This window comes from Pomacea canaliculata, linkage group LG5, assembly GCF_003073045.1.
Source record: "Pomacea canaliculata isolate SZHN2017 linkage group LG5, ASM307304v1, whole genome shotgun sequence".
NCBI lineage: Eukaryota > Metazoa > Mollusca > Gastropoda > Architaenioglossa > Ampullariidae > Pomacea > Pomacea canaliculata.
Genome location: NC_037594.1, coordinates 10,704,383 through 10,726,745, shown reverse-complemented (window position 1 = coordinate 10,726,745; position 22,363 = coordinate 10,704,383). Strand labels below are relative to the sequence as shown.

At 38.9% G+C, this 22,363-nt stretch overlaps 1 protein-coding gene across 2 annotated transcripts in view; it reads left to right on the top strand.

The window, feature by feature from the left end:
• Window positions 1-22,363, top strand: part of LOC112564650 (dynein heavy chain domain-containing protein 1-like) — an 84,641-nt gene that overhangs the window by 28,333 nt on the left and 33,945 nt on the right. For both annotated transcript variants that reach the window (XM_025239608.1, XM_025239607.1), the window contains 37 exons: window positions 826-1,070; window positions 2,333-2,533; window positions 2,959-2,994; window positions 3,859-4,065; window positions 4,321-4,600; window positions 4,850-5,015; window positions 5,150-5,385; window positions 5,508-5,673; window positions 6,372-6,561; window positions 6,695-7,004; window positions 7,305-7,436; window positions 7,859-8,037; window positions 8,426-8,609; window positions 9,142-9,321; window positions 9,542-9,651; window positions 10,233-10,590; window positions 10,965-11,162; window positions 12,295-12,399; window positions 12,676-12,830; window positions 13,366-13,459; window positions 14,394-14,536; window positions 15,080-15,175; window positions 15,408-15,579; window positions 15,805-15,972; window positions 16,492-16,649; window positions 16,828-17,037; window positions 17,155-17,325; window positions 17,765-17,860; window positions 18,088-18,233; window positions 18,551-18,680; window positions 18,789-18,929; window positions 19,145-19,267; window positions 19,808-20,041; window positions 20,651-20,815; window positions 21,222-21,395; window positions 21,510-21,738; window positions 22,051-22,213. In XM_025239608.1, coding sequence (XP_025095393.1) covers window positions 826-1,070; window positions 2,333-2,533; window positions 2,959-2,994; window positions 3,859-4,065; window positions 4,321-4,600; window positions 4,850-5,015; window positions 5,150-5,385; window positions 5,508-5,673; window positions 6,372-6,561; window positions 6,695-7,004; window positions 7,305-7,436; window positions 7,859-8,037; window positions 8,426-8,609; window positions 9,142-9,321; window positions 9,542-9,651; window positions 10,233-10,590; window positions 10,965-11,162; window positions 12,295-12,399; window positions 12,676-12,830; window positions 13,366-13,459; window positions 14,394-14,536; window positions 15,080-15,175; window positions 15,408-15,579; window positions 15,805-15,972; window positions 16,492-16,649; window positions 16,828-17,037; window positions 17,155-17,325; window positions 17,765-17,860; window positions 18,088-18,233; window positions 18,551-18,680; window positions 18,789-18,929; window positions 19,145-19,267; window positions 19,808-20,041; window positions 20,651-20,815; window positions 21,222-21,395; window positions 21,510-21,738; window positions 22,051-22,213 — 6,451 coding nt within the window. The remainder of the gene's footprint in view (window positions 1-825; window positions 1,071-2,332; window positions 2,534-2,958; window positions 2,995-3,858; window positions 4,066-4,320; window positions 4,601-4,849; window positions 5,016-5,149; window positions 5,386-5,507; window positions 5,674-6,371; window positions 6,562-6,694; window positions 7,005-7,304; window positions 7,437-7,858; window positions 8,038-8,425; window positions 8,610-9,141; window positions 9,322-9,541; window positions 9,652-10,232; window positions 10,591-10,964; window positions 11,163-12,294; window positions 12,400-12,675; window positions 12,831-13,365; window positions 13,460-14,393; window positions 14,537-15,079; window positions 15,176-15,407; window positions 15,580-15,804; window positions 15,973-16,491; window positions 16,650-16,827; window positions 17,038-17,154; window positions 17,326-17,764; window positions 17,861-18,087; window positions 18,234-18,550; window positions 18,681-18,788; window positions 18,930-19,144; window positions 19,268-19,807; window positions 20,042-20,650; window positions 20,816-21,221; window positions 21,396-21,509; window positions 21,739-22,050; window positions 22,214-22,363) is intronic.

Sequence of the window (22,363 nt, the reverse complement as noted above, 5' to 3'; positions counted from 1 at the left end):
TTCTCTTGCAAACTTCAATCCTCTTCTCTGGAACAGCAAAGAGAAATGGATTAATTGGTTCTAGGGTTTTTAGGAACTGTGACTAACTGATGGTCTGGCCACAGTGTGTAGTTAGCCTTGTAAACTTGTACACACACACATGCATTGCATAAATTGCACTGGCTATCCGTTCTCATGTCCAGTACAAACTGTCCGTGCTGTGTTTTAATTTCTTTGATTATTTTTTGGAACTTCTCTTCCCTTACATCCTAGCTAGACAACCCGCTCTTTGTCTGATGATCATCTTCTTACTGTTCCTGTCACCAGAGCAACACCATGTGTCCACAGGATTTTTAGTTATTGTGCAACAAAACAATGGAACTCTCTTCCATTCATATCTGCCACCTACTCACTATTGAATCCCTTAAACGTGCACTGAAAATGCACCTCCTCTGTAAACATTACTCCTAACACCCTTTCCCACAATGCTAGTCCTTTTTCACATCCTTCCCTGCTCATCTTCTTTTGCAATATCATGATACTCTCAGTTTTTTATTTGGTTCCTCATTTTCTGCATTTTCTGCATTTGTTTTTATTCATCATTAGTACTGTTGTTTATTATTTCATAGTTAATGTGTCCTTTATTTGTTTTCCTGTCCCTCGAATGCTGTCCATGTCTCATTCATATTCTTAGGTGCTAAAGACTCCTTAGGAGTGTGAGTATGCGCTTTACAAATTTTGCATTTATTACTATAATATAGCTTTTGGTCAAGCATGAAGTGATTGTTATTTTCAGTTATACTATTTCAGTGCTTTCACTTTTTCAAGACAATTCCTTTAATGCAGAAACTGACACCAAAGCTGTTGAGGAGCGCTGCTTGGTGTGGGCATTGCACCAGGTGGTGGGACCACAGGTGGCAGAGAATGACCAGACAACATTGAGCGTCCTACTGCATGACCTCTTTCCACAAGTTGCAGGCTGGGTACTGAAAGGAGAAGACAGTGGCAAAGAAGAACTTCCTCTGGTGGAGGCCATCAGAGAGGTGATGCGGGAAGACAGGCTGAAGGAGATAGAGCCTCTAGTTCAAAAGGTGAAGTTTGTCGGCTATCACTTTTACACTCTGAGTGCATCAGCAATCATTTGGAAGCCTGGAAGTAAAATGTTTAATGTCGTCATCATCTTGTCTTACAGGCCTATTAGCTGTAGGGGTACCTAATCATATTACCTCCTGCCCACTTTCTTGGTTCTTTGCCATTCTGTACATTGTACTGAATGAGAGGCCACTCTTGGGTATTTTCAGCCAATATTTTATTTTGTCCACCTCTTCTACCTACTTGTGGTGTTCCCTTCAGGATTATCTTTGCAAATACTGATGATCTTCAGCTGTACAGCTTGTGTCTTGTCCCTGTGAATATGAGCCTAATTTTCTATCATAGTTTTTCATTGTTCATGTGGTCTTTGGAGGAGATATGGATGATCTTTCTCATCATCGTGGACTGTATTTGCTTCTTTAAGTCCTGGTCCAAGTCCTTTATGTATATAGGATGATGGAAATGACCAGGAAGGGATTACTGTGATTTTAGATGGGAGAAGTGTTCAGAAGATGAAAGCAGATGAAATCAGGAGATGGAAATTCTTTTTCAATATAAATATTCCAGTTTCTGTATGATGAGTTCATTAAATTTTATATTTATATAAAATAATTTACAAGTATCTGACATATCATTTGTAGGTAGGGTATGAAAACTGTTGGCACTGACAGTGGTTGGTGAAAAAGTTGTGTTTCATGTTGCAATGAGCAAAGGGCAAGTGGTACAGAAAATTGGCATTTTCTGATTTAGGTAGTTCTGCTTAGTGGTGTTGGTTGTTAGTTTAGTCTTTTCTGCATTGGTCTTCATGCCACATGATGTTGAATCTTTTTAAAGGATAATGATTAGATGATAAAATGTACTTGGAAGTGCATTTTTGTGGACACTTGCATACGTAGACTTTTTTTTTTTTTAACATTTATGCCACATTGTCAGCTAAGACTAAGTCACAGCAGAGCAGTTATCCACACACTAAATATGTGCCACATATGTGTGGAGCTTAAGCTGTAATTAGTTTGTAACAGCTAAGACTAAGTCACAGTAAAGCATGGCTTGATGTGGTCATTGGGGTTTAAACTGTAGTTCATCATGGCTGGGATGTTTTCCAGCTGTTGTTTCAAGATTTGAAACAGCAGTAAAGGTTGAGTAGACTAACAACATAGCCCATGGAACCTCTTGGCTTAAGACTTAATAGACTACCTTCTAGTTAAAACAAGGAGTTTCATGAACATTTATGTAAATTTTTTATTTGTTTTTGTGACAGGTCCTTGAGCTAAATGAAGGATTGGAATCACATTCTCCTGTCACCTTGGTGGGCCCAGCCGGGAGTGGCAAGACTACATGTTTCCGGATCTTGTCCCGTGCCATCAACTTACTGAATTACAAACTTTTTGCTCCAGATCATTGTAGTGATGAACTCACCATGGACCACAACATTGTTATGCAGAGTACACCCAGGCTAAAGGTGTGACTGTTGATCTTTTGCCTGTGTAAAATTATCTTTCATGAGACACTCTTTTGATTGTCTCCAGTCTGTGCCTTTTTCCACAAAGAATTGTGACAGTATTTTTCACCTCCACATGATGAGTTTGGGCTGTTACTTGTCTCGTGATCAGTATCTTTTTTGCTAAACAATTAATTATATTAAATGCAGTAATCATTTGACTCCAAAACTTCTGCTTTGGATCTTTGTTGAAAGAAAATATGAATGTACTGTTAATAAATAAAGCCTTTTGAATGTATGGGTTTGCTCTATGAATTTTTCATGGCTCATATATTTTGTACCAGATCTCCTAATTAAACCTGAAAGTTTTTTTTTAGAATATATTTAACTGAATATACTAATTATTATTTATTAATACATTTAACTTTATAGATCCTCATTTCCAGATCTTGCGTGACCAGGAGGCTCAGAATGTAGATGTGGTAAGCATGAATTGTCTAGGTTTTAAACAGTATGTACTTGATATAAAGAAGATTGGCATAAACTTGTCTTAACTTGTAGAAGTTGTAACTAGCACTATATTTTCACTAAATTAAGGTAGATGAAATCAAACACAATTTACAGTTTGATTTAAAAGAAATTAAGATAAGTGTAGCACTCTATTAGTGTACTAAGTCATGTCTTTGTTTGTAGAGGGTAGGGATCGAACAGCTCCCAGGACTGTCCCTTTCTCACACCGGCTGCATTCGTAATAGCCAGCCTTGAACTGCCCACCCATAGCTACTGGTGATGACTGGACCTATTGTTACACCATACGTTATGAAGTTGCCTGAGCCAATTGGGAAGACAATGACCAGACAGGGCGGGTAGGTGACCATGGGGACTGAGAAAGATCGTGAGGAGACCGTGGGAAAAGGGGGTGGATGGTTCTTGTACGTTCAACAGAAGATAGAATACGTAGTGTAGCTTTACAGTTGAGAGAGGCCTTTTTGATTTTGGAAGTGAGAGTGGAGAGACAGTAGGCCAACCACCGAGTGAGACTCTGAATAAAATCTACGGTGAGGCAGCAATTTCCATCTTTGTTGTGTTCTTGTATGACTAGCCCACCCCTACGTAGCCATCAGTGACTGACGTGTTTGTTACATAGGCACTTGAAAAAGAGCATGTTTTGGATGAGCATTGTGTTTACTGTTGTTTGGGAAAAATATGTTTACCATGCAGAAAAGTTGTTATGCAAGTAAAACATCTGCATCATGACATTTGAAAATATGTTGTGATGCTGTTTAGATCCATAAAATTCTGTTTTTGAAATAATGACTCATATTGATAGTTGTGTTTTTCCACAGTTGCCAACAGACTGCAATGAAGACCTGAAGTTTAAGCCATTAACTGACTTCAAGAAGTTCCATGAACTCAAGAAGATGAGTAGTACAGTCCAGTCCTCTCAGGCAGCTGCAGATGAGAATGGTTCAGCTTTGTCTTCTTGTGAAATGGCCAGATACCCAAAGGTGGATGTGGTACATTTGGTTCCAACAGCAATGGAACCTAAGGAAGTATGCAGCTCTTCTGTATAATGCCTCGAATAGGTCTTGTTTTTAAGCTAAAGAAGTATTTCAGCCAGTATGCTCTATGAGATCAGCTTTTGGATTTCTTTAAATGTTTAATGGTTCTTGTGTTTGATGTGCACTTGACTATAAGCTTTTCTACAGCATGAGAGTGATGTAAATGTCTTGCAACTCTCTTATGTAGCAGTTAAACAAATAATGACATTACACTTTTATGTCTACTCTTTTGATTTTTTTCTTCAGCTTCTGGGTCATTTCAGAGCAAGCGTCTGGAAGGGTGGTGTGCTGGGAAAGATTGCACTAGATTCATTCTTCATGTCACAGGCAAACAAAATATATATTGAAAGTCTGCAGAATTCAGATAGGAAAGAGAAAAAACTTCAGAGAGAAACTCCATCTGTTCTTCTACGCTGGCTTGTTCTGGATGGTGACCTTGACTCTTCCTGGATGGATGGCATGAAGACATTGTTTGATGGCGACCACTGCCTATCACTTGCCAACGGAGAAAGTATTCAGTTAAAAGGTAGGTTACAGTAGCTGATCATGATCTTTTGTAGGAAAACAAAACAGATGACTGTAATGAGGAAGTTGAATGTGGATTAACTCATAAAAAATGCAAATATCTGTGTGCATGCTATCCCCATATTTGAAAACAGATGTGAAGGAAATGTCTATTATTTCTCAGCTGTATTTGAACAGAAGCACACAGACTCACACCATCTGAGGTGAAATCCTGGCAGCTCTAGGAACTCATTATATCTCTATCTTCCAGACACCACATTCCTGATATTTGAGACATCATCTTTGATTGATGCCTCACCCGCTGCAGTGTCACGCTGCACTGTGGTGAATTTTGGAGAAACTACATCTCATTGGAGTGCTCTCTACCACACTTGGAAGCAGACAGCAAAGACCCGATGGCTTCTGACTGCTGGCAGGTGCTCAGATAAACATTTTGAAAACACTGAAATGCCTGATTGTCTACTTGACTTCTAGACATAGAATCACAGAATTTAGTTTAGTACTTAATATTTCTTTGTGCATTCATGTTTTGTTTCTTTTGTCTCTCCAGCATGAAGATTTTGGATGACCTGATACAGGATGTCTTTCCTGCCACCATCAGATTCCTGCAGACTGATTGCTGTATGGCACTTTGTACTGATTTAGGCATCGTTACTGCCAGGGTAAATGCTATGATTTCTGGAGTGGCAGAGGTGAGCAGCTTCCTGAAGATGTTCTCAGCTTTGCTGGACAGGGTGATCTTACGGGAAGACCTGGAAAAAAAAGCTCGCTTAGATGAATCTAGAAGTGAGTCAGTGTTATTGCATCTTTATGTGTGTTCATTTTGATGCAAACAGGAAATGTGTGTGGGTGTTTGCATATATGCATTTCATCATTATTGTTTGTGCTCCTCTTTGGGTGCTGTCTAGGTCACACAAGACTGGGAGCATCAGATGGCAAAGTGTCTCGTCAGATGGCGAGTCGCCTAACAAACAGCTCACAGATTGAAGCATTCATTCCTCACTATATTGACAACATCAAGAACATGTTTGCATTTGCTTTTATATGGAGCTTTGGGGGCCATCTTCACGACAGGTAGAATCTTAACATTTATCTTCATACTGAATTGATGGTCTGCTGATTGTGAGATGATGATGTTATGAAGTGCTTCAATAAAAAACTACGTAAGATTTTTGAAGGCATCATGGCACAGGTGTAACCAACACTACAGTCCTTGATGGCTATGTAGGAGTGGGCTAGTCATACAAGAACACAACAAAGATGGAAATTGCCAGATAACCGTAGATTTTATTCAGTCTCATTCGGTGGCTTCCTCAACTGTAAAGCTACACTACTTCCGTTGAACGTTCCAGAACCATCCACCCCTTTTTCCCATGTCTCTTCACGACCTTTCTCAGCTCCTCCCGTGGCGCCAGTATATAAATCTGCTTATTACTACTGTATTATCAATTATGTTGAGAGCTTAGATTTTAGCAACCGTAAGAGACTGTAAATGCTGATGAGAACAGAGCAATGAAAAGTAGTTGAGAAATAATTGTGTAAGTTATAGATACATAAAATGCAGGTTGTGATTAACAAATAAAAATCACATCCAGACACTTAATTTGTCTTGCTGAACTAACAGGAATAATCCACTCATTTATCAACTTTATAAATCTTAAGATCAGAGAGTATCACCTAATGATATATGAATTGTCTTGAAGACAAAGAATCTTGTGGTATATGAGATTTGTCAGACATCAGTTGCCTTTTCATGCTACATGTTATTTCAGATTCCGAGACAAGTTCAGCAAGTTTGTGCATGATGTCCTGTACCGTGCTGTGCACTCAATTTGTCTCCCAGTGTGGGGCCAGGTTTTCGACTACTGTGTGGATGACAGCACTGGTTCTTTCATCAGATGGAGTGATCGCCAGCAGGACAAAATGAAGCCTGTTGGAAGTGCCTTCTTTCTGACACCAGAGGTTAGCGCTATTTATGTTTAAAATAAAATCTCTGGACATTTATTGCAGCTGCCTGGAGAATGTTGTTTTCATTATCAGCTGAAGAAAAGATTTTATCTGATATATCGCTGAACATTTTTTACACACAAAACAGGTTGAAAGGTACAGCTATTTGGTGGACTTGATGCTGGCAAAGAACCATCCTGTACTGTTGAGTGGGGCCCCTGGAGTTGGCAAAACAGCTCTTGTCAACAACATGGTGTTGAGCAGACATCCCTCCTCGACTGTCACCCTGTCACCAGGTGTGTCAGCATCACTTCTGCAGCGGTCAATGCTGAACCACATTCTGGATCTGCAGAGTAAAGCCATGAGCTTGGTGCCAGGCCCTGGCCAAGGAAATGTCCCAAGTAACCAACGCCATCTGTTCTTCATTGATGATCTTAACATGGCACCGACAATGGGAAGTAAGCAGAGTTTATGGACAGGCCTATTGCCTGCCATAGTTGCTTGGTGCAGAATCATGGAATGGGTGGTTGATTAAATATGCTTTAACTAATGAATGTCTTCCCTTCCTGTGTGTAGATAATAAGTAACTTTTCTCTCTGCCAATGCTGTACTGTTTTGTGGACTAAGAGGCATCAGCAAGAAGAAGCAGTCTTGTCTGAGACATCAATATTCAACAAAGTACTTGGAACTACAGTTTAATTATTAGTGGTGAGATCAGTGGCCAAGAAAAAAATTGCTCTTTGCTTGTCTTTGGCTAGGTTATCAGCCGCCAGTAGAGCTACTGAGGCATATTCTTTGCACTGGAGGTACATATGACCAGCAGCGCCAAGCATTCCAGCAGATGAAAGAGGCATCATTTATTGCTGCTGCAACTCTTCCATCTGCTGCAGGTCTGGCAGATTTATTTTTCTAGCTGCTGATTTTGAATAGTCTGCATGCTCCCTTTGTGTGCTTGGGAATAAAAACCTACCATTTTAGTTTATGCTGTGAATATTTCATGTTTATTAAGCTTAAAGTTTATATTTTGATTAGGATAACAGTAAGTTTCACTGGTAACAGCACAAAATCTTAATAAGAAGCAAATAATTTTGTGTGCTAAATTAAGTTTGAACTGGCAACATTTTCACACGATCTTATTACAAAATTACATGAGCTTTGTGGGAAAAGCTGCTTGTTGTATCACATGAAATAAAGACATAGTAATGAGTCGCATCAGCATATTAGTTGAAAATGGAGCTGGATAATTAGCATATTAGATCTCTGTGTCTGCATGATGCTGCTTAAAGTTTAGCTGACTAAATCCTAATGGCAGGCTCTGGACTGGGGTTGGCTACTCACGTACTGTCACCAAGACTGCTTCGACAATTTGTGAACCTGACGATATTCACACCAAACACTGACTCCCTTCTGACAATATACTCACGTCCAATTCAAACATGGTTGGAAGAGTTCCCAGCATACTCAGTTGAACACCATCATGAGTTTGCCAAGGTGAAGTTTCAACTTTTCACCTCTGTTGATAAATCATAGTAATTGCCTCTGCAAGTTATACAAACTGAAGCTTTGCAGTTTTAATGGTGCAGAGAAGAGTCAGATTTTATGATGATAGAAATCCTCTAAGTACTTCAGTCAGTATAACGGCTGCACTTTCTTATCTCTCAATAAGCTACACTTCTGATGGCAGATTAATTCATGTTTGGCATTTTGGGATTTTTTATTAGCAGAATAAAAGTTTCAGTTAGTCTGTTCTACCTAATAACAATAGAAGTGAGAGCCAAGTGTACCACAGAATAAGAAAAAAATTGAAAACAGTGTAAAGTTTGTTTTAATATTCATTGCCATGCTGCAGTGCTTTATTGTGATGTACCAAACTATGCAGGCACTCACTCATGGATTGCTGGAACTCTATAATCTAGTCAAAGAACACCTTCGGCCAACACCGATTCATGCACATTATATCTACACTCTGCATGATATCTCACGAGTTGTGCATGGAATCCTTCTTATGTCGCCTCGTTCTCACATCCGTAAACTTCGAACACACAAGAAAGGCGATGATCCCAGTAAGTAGCTTGCAATAGCTGTGCACTTGTGCATGCATGGAAGAGAGAGAGAGGAAGATGAGAGAAAGTGTGTGAGAGAGAGTGAGAGCGTGTAAATATCTGTTTGTGAATATCCCTGTACTACTACGTGCAAGTGTCATTGTAAGTGTGAGGTGGACCAAAAAAAAAAAAAAAAGAGGAGTGAAAAAGAGTTGTGAAAATGAGGTGATGATGTTCTTTTTTCCTGACTATATATTCTAGAAAAAAAAATACATCTGTAGAAATGTTTGGAGCTCTAAAAAGAGCAACACTTTCCTGTGTGTATGAGACTGGGATTTTTCCACTTGAGCTCGAAGGGTGTGAGTGTCTTAAGTACATGCAGTTGGTAAAGGGCAGTTTATCAGTGTTAATTACAATGGTTAAACACAATATAGCGCCCATTTATGACTACTTGCATGATTGGATGCAAATATAATTTTACAGTTATGAAAACTTTCTAATGTTGTTTGTACAAACTAATTTATTTTTCTGGTTGTCATTGATTGTTTGGCAGAGTTGAAGATGATGGGACGCACATTGTCCTATGAGTCTATGCGGTCTCGCACAGTCAGCCTGAGCAGTCAGACAGGACAGATGGAAGCAGGTGGTAGTACTTCCGTAATGAAGCTCATAACACAACTGTGGTGTCATGAGTGTACCCGAAACTTTGGTGATCGGCTCATCTCAACTGAAGGCGAGTGTGACTGCATATAAAACTATACACCTCTGTGTACAAACTGCATATGCCATTTAATGGAGAGAAAACTATGATTTTGGCAGTTTGGATCTGACGGTTAGATTATGGGAGGTGACATTTTGGTAACCATACCAGTCTGCATGAAGCAGTCAAGCTGAAGTGGCTTACCCTATCAATGTGGAGAATAATAGCTGCCTTCTGTGTTTGTTGTATTCAGATCGCAACTGGTTTGTCACTGTTCTGGAAGAGGTAGCTGTGAAACATTTCTGCTTGCCTCGGGATGACCCCAGATTGGAAATGGCATCAATCAAAGAAGAACCAACAGGAGTGAGTTTCGTTTTTCACTAGCATTAAAAGTGTGCTTCTTCAATTATTCCAGTTGTGGTCTTCAATCATTCAGACAGGTGCTCCTGGCAAGATCTGCTGTACACTGGAGGCACTGCAAGGATCTGAAGATCTGTTTCTCTTTGGTTCATTTTCAGGTCAACCTTGCTTTAAGGTTCCATTGGATTGAGCAGTCCTGAAGATTAGGCCTCTGCTATTGGATCTGTGCCATAAGAGCACAATAAAGACTAACCAATACAGAACTAATTGAAAATATGCCTGCAAAATATTGTCAGCCTCAAGATGAATTTTTGTTGAGTCTTAGCTGCTGTAGTTAGGGAGCTGTTGAAGCCATCTTTTCTTTTGCGTGACTCTGATTATTGTCTTGGTCTCAGCAAAGCTAACCTTGAGGGTCTCTTGGGCAGCTTTCCTCCCACCTTAACCAGTCTGTTAGCTGCCTCATTGATAGGGATATTGCAATAGGAGAGGATTCACTATCTCTTCAGCATATTATTGACAGTACTGAGCGTCTGGCATATTTAAATTTCTTTTTAACCTTCATTTTTGAATTGTGGATGATGCAGAGCTGTGCAACACCTGTCCATACTCTGAACTCACCAGTCTCACCAGCACAAACACCTGTCCATCATCTGAACTCACCAATATCACCACCACAAACATCTGTAGAGATGGACAATGAGGATGCCACAGAATCTGTACAAAACAAGGAGGAAATACAGAAGGAGTCACAAACTTCAGCTGGAGCCTCTTCTTCTGTAAGCCAGGGACATGAAAGAGACAGCAAACAGACTTTACACAGGTCTCCTCCACCTGAAGAACCGACAGAAGTAGAAACGCATAAACCTTCATCAGATTCTCTATCAACAGATGCTTCTTTCACTATGGCAGCCACTACAGAAGAGTGCACCACCACTGATGCAGGTAAGTCTAGTCATCATCTGACAGTATTCAAGTGGAAAGTACTAATAGTTTTTTTCAGAACTTTGATTGCACCATACCACATGATTTGGACATGGTTTATGTGGCTGTGAACATCTGTAAAGCACTGTGAGACAACCTGAGAAAGCTGGCACAAAGACAGTCAAGACAAAGCTACTTATGACGATAACAGTCATTTTTGTGAATAATGTGTTTGTTATTCCAGCAAGCATACACCAGTTATTAGTACTCTCTGCTAAAGACGTTTGGGAAAGCAGCATGTTGTCAGTGGAAATGTTTAATGAAATTTAAAAACAGTGAAAACAATTTTCTGGTTTTCAATATGTGTGTGTATATATATATATGTCTTTCTAAAGGCAACACACCAAAAGATGGGTCAGAATGCAAGACAACAGTCATGGAAACACACATGACTGAGTCTGACTGTAAATTGGAAATGAATGCCGAAAAAGAAGGTGCAGATGATGATGAGTGGCAACATTCTGATTCCTCAGAAGACCTGAGTGAAGACACGAGTTCATCTGAAGAATCTGAGACAGCCACAACTTTCTCTGGTAGGCTGATGTGATATTTAGTTATGAAGTGCATGTTTTATTAAGCAAGGTTTTCTGCTTTCAGCTTTGCACCATGCATTATTGTCATCAGTATCTGCACTTAGATGTTTAGCGGAGGGTTATAATCTGGCATTTAAAATCTTTAAACTTTTAAAACCCTATAAGCCAGAAGTACGAGTAGTTTTAAAAGATTTGCAGCTATCATGAATGAGTATTATATGTATTGCGCATATATATATACTTGAAGTAGAAAATTGTTGCTGTAAAAGAGGTCTCTGTAGCATTCTACGTTGGCTGAAAGCTAGACAGAACTTACCTGCCCTTTGAACATTCTGCTGAAGTAATTTAGGGTAACATTTCTATGCACTTCTATATTTACAGAAGCAACATCAAACTTACGTAATAATGGAATTTGTTATGGCACTTTTATATTTGTGAAGGAATATGGCTCTCTGTGTTTCCACCTAGTATTGCATGCTTTTGTGCGTATGTAAGCGCTTTGAACCCAGCTTTTGCTGAGGAAGGCCCTACATAAATACACTTTATAAATGAATAAAATAAATAATAGGTAAATGGAATCTATATTTGTTTATGTGTAGTGTGTTTGGGATATTTTAACATTCTGTAACTTTGAGTCCAGGAGAAACAGTTCAGTTATAGTTACCTAGAATCAGAAGATCAGAAAATCAGAAGATCCTTCAGTAAAATCAGTTCCTTAGGACTATGGATAGTTCTTCCATGCGTTAGAAAACCATTTCACAGAAATTTGAACCACATATTTTATCTATTGTCCAACTGTAGCCTTATAGACAACATGAATGGTTGGAATGGTTTTAAAATGTCATCAGTAAAGCCACATCAGAATGAAGTCCAAAAACAGTTTGGGACATTTTCTTTCTTGCCATTTTCAAAAATATTCATAACATTCCATAAGACCTACCTCTCTGAAGCAATTGAAATCATGAATTTCTCTCTTGTTTTGAATGTATAGACAGGATAAAGGAGAAGACAGAGACAACAACAATTAATTTATTTTTATTGCATTTTAGAAAGCATGATGTTACTGACATTATTGTCTTGTTACTCCTCTTATGTTTTCTTAATTTTGTATTGATCACGGTTTATCATCTAGATTCAGTCAAACCAACACCTGACTTGCTGAGCAGCAGCTGGGCAACAGAGGATCCGAAAAGGAAAGATGATCCTAAATCACTCATCAAAAATATGCAGGCTTCTGGTATGCTGACTATATTTCTTGATGTCTTCTCGATAGGGTTTGTGTCGCTGTTTCTCACTTCCATTATTGACAAGTCCAGCAGTTTCACAAACAAGTTATGTAAAATGTATAATCTTTTTCAAGATAATCATAAAACAAATTAATAATAAAATGATATTTTTATTACTGTTATTAATGTCTTCCGCTTAAGGAATTTTAATAAGCTTATAAACTATAAAAATAAGTTCTTGACAGTGCATCCAAGAAATGCTATTTATGCTTGACTCTGTACTATAGATAAAGCAGTTACTGCCCCTCCACAAGTGAGTAGCAGCCAGAAGCATTTGAGCTCCCACACTGGTGGCCCTAAGCGTGGTGTGACCTTCAAGACTGGCCTTATTGCAGACAAAGAGGATGACACTTACTATGGACCACTACTGAATGTTGAAGATGTAAGTTTTGACCATGGAGCACAGACTAAAAGTGCTGACAGCTTATGTATACGTATGTGCAGACAGAAGTGTCAATGCTTAAAGAAAATGGTGTGAGATGGCAAGTTAGATTGAAGTAAGATAAACTGAAAGTAAAGATTTGTGTGTTGTATGACACCACTCAACAAACAAGCATAGTGGCTTTCACCTACTACTCTAGAGTTGTGTTTTGTATTAGATGTGATTGTTATTTACAATTGTTTTGCAACCCAAAAGTTGAGTGAAAATGATTCAGAATATCAGTAGAAATCATTTAAGCCTACCTCGCCATTTCCATTGTCTTTTCCTTAAAACCTGTAAGATGAGTAGTATGAATGGAACTATATTAAACTTTCTGAAAGCCTGTAAAATGTAGCCTTTAGTATGAATGAAACTATATTATGTGTGTAGGTTAAAAAAAACCTTTCAACCAAAAAGTATTTTGTACTTTATAACTCATTTTAATAGAGATTTATATGTGTGTGTGTGTGTGTGCATGTATGGTTGAGCATACTAGGTCAAGGGCTTGCCAAGAGTGCTGTCAGACTTTGTTTTCAGCAAATATTTCCTTACCTGTCATACAGAAACCATGGACATTTCACCAGAAAAAGGTATGCATGTAACAACTCATTATAAAGAAGCTGACCATGGGAGATATAAAGAATTTAATGTAGAATCAAACCATCACATAAAAATAAAATACTATTTACTTTAAAATAGACAGCTGCAGCATTTTTAAATGTGTCAGATTATTAATGGCACAGAATAGCGATCTTATATGTTTTTATTATCAGAAGAATGATGTCGTCTTTTCCAGCAATTGCATCGTGTAAAAACTGAGACAACGTAGACTTTGAAATTGTCTGTCATGTGAAGCTTACATGGAAAACAGCCCAGATATGAATTGCCGTAAAGCTTTTCAACTGCCTGCTTAGAGAATTATGTTGGTTTAGTTTAGCAAGTTTTCTGGGTTCAGGCACATTGTTTCATGTTGCCAGACTTCTTGGAAATTTATATAGAGTTTCACCAGGCATATAGTAACATTCTTAAAACCATTGAGGATATGGTATGAGAAAACTCATACATTGAATTTAAATTTAAAATGTAAAAAAATCTGTTGACATGAAAACTTTTGACACCCTAAACATGCTGGACTTTGATGGAAACATCCAAAAGATGCTACTTTCATCTGGGAGAGGTAATGTGTCATGGGTACCCGGCTGTATAGGACAGCAGCACTGCCTGTGCTACCGTGTCCATCTAGGGTGGTGGTGTTGCCACCTCTTTTTTCTCTCATGACCCCCTCTTCCCCTTGGACCCGAAACAAACCTGTGCACCAATCAGCGCTAAATCTCTGCCTGCGCTGCCAAACAATCAGCCTTCAAGTGGCATCTTAGCCAGTCTGTACCACACACACTCATTTGGTCTGTCATAGCTTTTGTTCATGTGTTTCTTTAGGTTATCTTTTCCTTATTTTTGCATTGTTTTCCATGCCTTTGTATTTTTAGTGGTTATGCATATTGAAGTGTCTGGTTGCATTTCCAGGTTATTTGGAGAGCTCTGTTGACATGCTGGGTGAGGCACTGCAGACATGTCTCAGTGTGTACAATGAGGGAACTTCACAGCAACTGAATCTGGTCTTCTTTTCAGAAGCTGTGCACCATGCTGCACGCTTGAGCCGTGTCTTTGTAAGTATATGTGTTAAACCCTTAGGACAGAAAGAAAGCTATGTTACCATTACTCTCAGCAAACTATAACATTTTAGTGGGGATACTGCAGAGTGTGTTCTTCTGGGGGTTCATTGTAGAATTTTTTATTTAATTCTGTCACCATCCTGATGCTCAGAATTCTGTCACAATGGATCACTTGCATCAATCTTATCTTTCTCTTTAATGCTTGAATTCGCAGAATGAAAGCAGTCTTCAGTTTTCTCCCCATACTATTTCAGTCATCTGGACAGTAACTTCCTCCCGTCAGAATGAATTGCATGTAGTCTTCATGCCTTCTTTTTTTTTGCCCCAACAGTTTGCTATTGTTGACACAAATGTTATTTCACTGCTGAATATTATCATGGGATAATGAATGAGATACAGTGCACCATCATCATTTAACACAAAAACTTTAGAAACAACTATTGTAGTAGAATTATTACAGCATAAGGCGCTTTCACCTTAGGTATTTGAAAATGCGTGTCAAAAGCTTGCTTTAATTACAGATGTGATGTTTTACAGGCACACCCCCAGGGACATGCATTGCTGCTTGGCATGAGTTACAGTACTGGTCGGGCCACTCTAACACGTCTGGCTGCCTATATTGCCCACTGCAAGGTGTGGTTTTGAATGAAACGTTTTGTAATTTACAAATGCATGTATTTCCATCTCGGACATATCTCAAAAGTTTTACTCTCACATTTCTTATAAAAGGCTTTGGGATAAAACAGAAACTTGTAGTTAATCTACCCTGAAAATAATAGGTAGTTTTTTTTTTTTCCTTGAGACTGCCATTATCATACAGCCTTTAAGAACCTGTTGCTTCTAATTGAACGATATGTGTGTGTAGCTTTTTGAGCCTAAACCACATGCTGACTCAACTCACAATCTTGCTGTGGTGGCTGAACACATGAAGCGCAGCTGCTATCATGCTGGTGTGATGGGAAAGTCCACAGTACTGCTTCTTCATGAAGACCTTGGTGATCAGTGTCTACCTGATGTCAGTGCTCTCATGGCACAAGGTTTGTCAGTGATATAGTCAGAAATATTGGGAATGTGTTTCAATTTGATACATTTATTGATTTTACAATATTTTGCCATAAGAAATTTATTATAATTTATATTGTTACTTGTACAATGTTCACTGATTATACATGTAGAAGATATGAGAGAGGGCTGAGTTGAATAGAACTGTGACTTCTAGGCAGCATTTTCTTGATTTGATGTCCACAACTTCTTGAATGCAGGTACATCTCCAGGTCTGTATTCGGAGGATGAGGTACAAACTATTGTTGGTCACATGATGCCTGGAGGGGTGCAAACCAAGCGAGCTGATAAGATCGAGCAGGCTTTCCAACGGTTTGTCAAGCGTGTCTGTCAAAACCTGCACATTGTTGTTTGCCTCAACTACAAAGGTGAGTGATCTTCTTAAAACAACTGTTATTCTTAAAATACCTCTTAATTGTCAACTTTTCTATATAAGAGAGATAGAAAGTGTCCTTTATTGGGAGCACCTATAAGTGATAGACTACAACAAGAGATGGTCATACATCACACACTAATACAGTTACACTCAACCAGCCAGCAAGGATGATTGTCAGGGCCCTACATAGTGTTACATGCTGTGGATAACAATACTAGGGGTTGTTTATCCATCCTGTTCAAGTGTGATATCTCATTTGGCAAGGACTCTTTTGTCTGAAGCCTGAGGGTAGCATTTCAAAATGGTGATGTAGCAGGTGAGAGGCTAGCGATAATGATGTCTCACTTGTGTGATGTATTCAAAGATGATTTTCAGAAATTCTGCACGATGAAAGCTCCTGGGGGCTACCTTTTTTCTTGAGTGTAAAAGTTTAGTTTTCTTTCTACTTTGCACTATGTACTTTGATTGCAGAAGATTATAACATTTTCTCTTTTTAAAAATATCACTGCAGGTAACAGCTTCAGTTCAGACTTCCACTCCATGAATAAAAAACTTCAACAACACCCAGGTTTGCTGAAAAATGCATTTAGTGTTGATGTGTATCATCCTTGGGACTTTATAACATTCTCCCATGTTGCCACCACTTGGCTGGAGGACAATAAGTTATCAGTGAGTGATATTACATATAGAAACATTTTGGGCTTTCTGTGTCTTTTAAAATAGTGGTTTAAACTGAAAACTTTATGTACAATTTCTTGATGCTTGGAGCAGGAACATCAAGTTTATATCATTTGAAAATATCAACAGCTTTACAATGATGCAAATTTTTGGTTTATTTGTGGTGTAGGTGACAATACCATGGAACATTGCACGCCATAATGAACAGATGAAAATGGCCAGTGATGCCATGGCTTATATTCACTTGTCAGCAAAGGCTGCAGTTGATCGTCAGTATTGTCATGAGAGGGAACCACTTCGCTTCTACTCGCCACTCACTTTCTTGGAATTTGTTCACCTGTTCAAAGTCATTTCTGCTTACATAGTGAAAAAAGAAAAGGTGAGAGACTCAGGATGTTGCTTTCTTCAGTGTTCTTTGTAAAAATAAAAATTAATCTATATCTCCTACTTTTAGTTCAAGAGGAAAGTGTACAGTGTTTGTAAACAATGTTTGCAGGAGAAAGCCACAAAATATGAAAAGGCACTCGGCAAGATCAATGAAGCATTTGGTAGCATTGCAGAATACCGCCAAGAAGTGTCAGATCTTGCACCCAGACACAAAACAGCCAACGACACTGTGCGTTCGCTTGTTGAAGATGTCGAGAAACAGAAGCAGGTCTACATACAGGTAACTAGTCTCTTACCAGAACATAAATCCTACATGGCTGGGATTTTAATTACTATGGAAACATAAATAATATAATTTATTTGGAGATGTACAATGTTGGTGAATGATTACAATAGTGTGAATGTGGATCAGGCACTTAAAAGCCTCTCAATCACTTTGACCATGACAAAACTGCATCCTCAAAAGATTCCAATCCTCAGAAGTGAATGAGAGCTACATGCCTTCAGAATACCAACTGTAAATGCAAGTCTTTCATCCTTTGATTTTTATCCATTTGGGCAGTTTTATTTTTTTAATTGGTTAGCTGCATTGGTTAACTAAATTCTTGCTGCTCTCATGCAGTAGGACATGGTTACATAAACTAGGATATCTGGTGTCTATAGCTTCTTAAAATATTGTTGTCAATATTTAGTTCTGTACAACTTTGATTTTTTTTTAGTCTCTTGAGCGATGCAAGGCGCAGGAGGAGAAAATAACAGAGATGCAGGGTCCTCTGGAGCAGCTTCGTAAGTCTGCTCAGTCAGAGTTTGACAAGGTAAACATCTGTTTTGCCTTTTTCTTCATGACAACGTATTGAGGTTTACTAGAAAGAAATTAAGATTCTTCAACCAATTAAAAAAGATGTTATTGTTTATTGATTTGTTCCATTTCCAGTTGATAATGTTGACCTTTTTTCAAATGAACACTGCTTACTGTGTGTTTTATGCATTGGTGCTATGGTTATGTTAAATGCATTATGCAACTGATACACTCTTTGAACAGGTAAATCCAGTATATGAGGCTGCTCAGAGAGCTATAGATGCCTTAAATCCCAGAGATATTGATGAAATCAAGTCTTTTCCAAGCCCACCTGAACAAGTCAAATTCTTGATGAGAGCTCTCTGCCTCATGTTTGGGAAACCACAAACGTAAGCAGACAATGTGAATTTTGGAATGTACTTTAATGGGATCTTGTGAGGGCAATAACGTAGGAGTCTGTAACATCATGACAAAGATTGACAATCATTTATTAGAACCTGGAAGATCTCAGAGTTTCTCATTTGACATAAAAATGGTTGCCTCAGGTGCAGTTTTTCTAAGAAGCAAATTACAACTGAAGCAGACATCTTTGCTAACTTGTTATCCTGTGGACCGTAATCAAATTTAATGAGCATAATCCTAATAATAAACTAAAATTATATTTTCTCCAGCATCAATAGAGATTTCCCCCTTATCTACATTGCAGATGGGAAGATTCAAAAGTTCTCTTGATTAGAGAAAATTTCAAGCAAGATCTCATCTTCTATGACAAGGACAACATTCCTGATGACATATTTGAAGCTTTGAAAGAATTTGTTCATAATCCAGATTTCCAGGTAAGTCAAATACTTAGACAGGTTTCTTCAGTAATCAGAGTATGTTAAGCTCTGTTCTCAGTAACTTGAGGTACAAACATTAAGCTTCCATGTCTTGGTTCATTGTAGCCAGAGACAATGAAGAACATCAGCAAAGCTGCCAGTGGTCTGTCCACATGGGTTATTGCTATACATCACTACTCTTCCATCTACCGCAAGATGCAGCCTCATCTCAAGAATCTGCTTGAAGCTGAAAACAAGTTCACCAGAGTAAGACTTCGGATTTCACTCTGTGTGATGTTTGAGAGTACTGTTGAGAGATGCCAATATTCTGCATAGAATTATTTCATTATATATCTTATAAATGTTTGTATCTCTGTGTGTATGCATATGGGAATTCAATATCCTTATTTAAATATTTATAAAGCAGTGAAAAAACAGTATTAAGCAAAATAATGTTCTGAAATGCAAATGGATCCCTCAAGGTGCAAGCTCAGCTGGGCCAGTTACGTGTTGAAGCACATGGCATTAAGTCAGTTTTAGAGGCAACTATTGGCCAGCATAAGGAGGCATTGAAGGAAGCCAAGACCATCGAGAAGACAATTCAGGTGAGTATTCTGGACTTGGGGAATGATTATTTGATATAAAGTGGATGACTTTGACTTGAAAAAAATGCTGCACTTGGTTGCTGCAATGTCAGTGTTTGTGAATGGCTTTTTTTGGGCATGTGTGTGGAGATCTGTAAACATGCATGTGGAGACAAATAGGTATGTGTGTGGAGACATAGAGGCTTGTGCATGGAAATGTGTGCAGATATATATTCATATATGTGGAGATATGGAGGTGTAGGTATGGAGATGTATGGGCAAGTGTTTGGAAGTGTATGGTGAGGTACTGAAACACATGAACGCAGAATGAAGCAATTGGTGTACCACAGGTAGCATTAGAGAGTGATATAACAATAATTATGATTTATGTCTGGGAAATAGGAGCAGATGAAATTCAGGGTGAGACTGAATGAATTTCACTGCTCAGTGCAGTGGCATAGCAGGAAAGGTACAAAGAACACTCTCATCTTGGAATGCAAATCAAACTTGTGAATGAAAGATAAAATAGAATGAAAGTAAGTGAACTTGATTTTGCCTTAGGGGATAGAGCGAAGGATTGCAAGGGCCAGCAACCTGATGGAAAACATGTCAATGCAACACTTCCTTTGGCGCGCAGAGTTGAAGAAGGCTCGGCGCCACATTTTGGCAGCCCCTGGTGATGCTTTAATCACTGCTGCTTGTGTCTGTTACCATGGTCCTTTGGATGACAAAGCTCGCCAGGAGCTCATTACTGACTGGATGGAGAGGTGCCGACAAGGCACATTCCACATGCAGGTAAGAGTTTTACTTCAAGGATGTGATTTATGCAAATCCTTCATCCTTTTATTATTGATTTCCCAGTCTGATTTTTTTACCATAAATATGAATGCAATCGTGTAAAGAAACCACATGCTGAGCCATGCATCTGTACATGTACTAGTTTTAAAGAAAATCAGGTGTAGCAAATTTCCAGGATCTGCTTTTTATCTTGAGCTTGTAGTCAGTTTGTGCCTTAGTCACCTATACAGTGCTCAATGGCTGGACGTTCCCACTGACCCTAACCTTTGCTGCAGCACATCAGAAACAGGGAAAAGCCTGTATATGATCTCTCAGCTGCATTGCAAGAGATTTAAGTACTAATTTTATCTGCCCAGTAGACATGAGCATGGAGAAACAAGGAAGGGATGATTGCCTTCTGTTGACCCTCTATCTTCCTGCTCTAGCCTCACTTCAAGGAAGGGACAAGAATAGGTCCTGAACTGATAGTGTATGCACCCTTCTTGCTCCCACTTCCGCCATATACATTCCAAAACCAAAAAAATCATGCGTGCATGCATGTGTGCATGTGTATGCTTAGAATCTTTTATCCTTTCCTACCTATCATGCTTGGATTGTCTGCTGCAGGCATTCCAAGAGTATGACCCTTATTCCATGATAGCCAGGCTGGAAGTGCTGTTAGAGACAAGCTCACAAAATGGGCACCAGGTTTCTGAAGATGTCCAGAGTGTCCACTCTGGAAATGACAGCAACTTCAGTGAAGCAAGCTCTACCCTCCATTCAACACCCCAGGTGAGTATATGGTCAACACTGCAGACAGGTTTGCAGTCAACAGTCTAGGTAATTTTGTGGAGACTAGATGACATACCAGGAGAGCATGCAGGCAGTGTTTTGAATGTGTGGACAGCAGAATATGAGTGTTTGATAAAATGGTACAGTCATGTTTTACATGTTTGTTGAGTGACACAGTGCATCACAAAAGACAGCAAATGTCACCAGTGTGTGAGAATAAAGATGGTGTAATAAGTTATAGGAAATTGTGGACACAAATGAAAGAAAGTAAAAATTAGAATGGCACCAATTATAAATGAGACTGTTTTTGTAATCTAAGAATACTTGTTTTCTGAACAAACATGTCTTGTAATAACCAGGCGTTGTTAGAAAGACAAAAGTGAAAATTGTGTGAATATCTGTACAGGTACGAACATTTAAATACATGCCTGCCATCTATGACACAAGCAAGTTTTACAAGTCAGAGCTAAAGAAGACTGACACGATGGAAAGTTTGCAGCCAGACAACGATGAGCTACAGGATTCAGATGATGAGGAGGATTTGAGTGCATTACCCACCCGCTCCAACTACACCATCCAGGTGAGAGGTGAACAAATACTGGATGAATGTGAGAACTTTTTTAATGTGTCTTTTTGTAAACAGTGCACACCAAACCTCAACAGATATAATAGTGTCTTTGCACATATCTCTCAGGATATTTTGTCAGACTTTGATGAGCTGAGTGATTGGCGGATGCGCAGCCTGCCTACGGACCTTCATGCGCAACAGAATGCACTTCTGATGCGAGTGAGTTGCCACAACCGTCGACACTGCTGGCCTTTGTTGCTTGACCCTGACAACCAGGCAGAGATGTGGGTGAAAGCCCTGCAGGGGTCTCGTAACACCTTCAACTTATGTGATGTAGCTGTGGAAGAAGACAGAGGTGACTGCTGATAATTGCTGTGACATTTTCATTTTTTCATAGTGATAAAGATAAAGATCATGTCTGACAAAATGGCAGGATCTTCTTCCTATTTGGAGCTTGTAGTAGCTCTATCATTATGACCTAAATAGGTTCATACTTTCTGTTTCTTTGTCATTCTGAAATAAAAACATGCAATATGTTTACATCCACATATTTGCTTGCTCATTTTGCATATTTATCATAGAAAATGGTTCTATTGAAACATTTTGAAGTATTATTGTTTAAAAAAGTTTGGTAGGAAAGTTATGAAGTTGTAGTTATGTTTTTCAGGCATTCCACTAGAAAAGGTAACTCAGAATTCTGTACATGATCCCACTGAGAAATGGCCACCTGAACCTCCTCCCAGCCGTGGCACAGCTCTTACCTTGTCTGATGTCACAGAGCGCACAGCAGCCAACTCTGAGTGCACCCTTACCTCTTACACCCACACAAGGTCAGGGTCACTCAGCATAATATAGAATATGCACACAGGTTGCTTGTGTAGACTGACAATTCTTGAAATAGATTACCTCATCATTTAGATGCGTTTATTTTTGTCAAGATGTTTTGAAGGTCTAGTCACTGTCACAGAGCTGGCATCCTC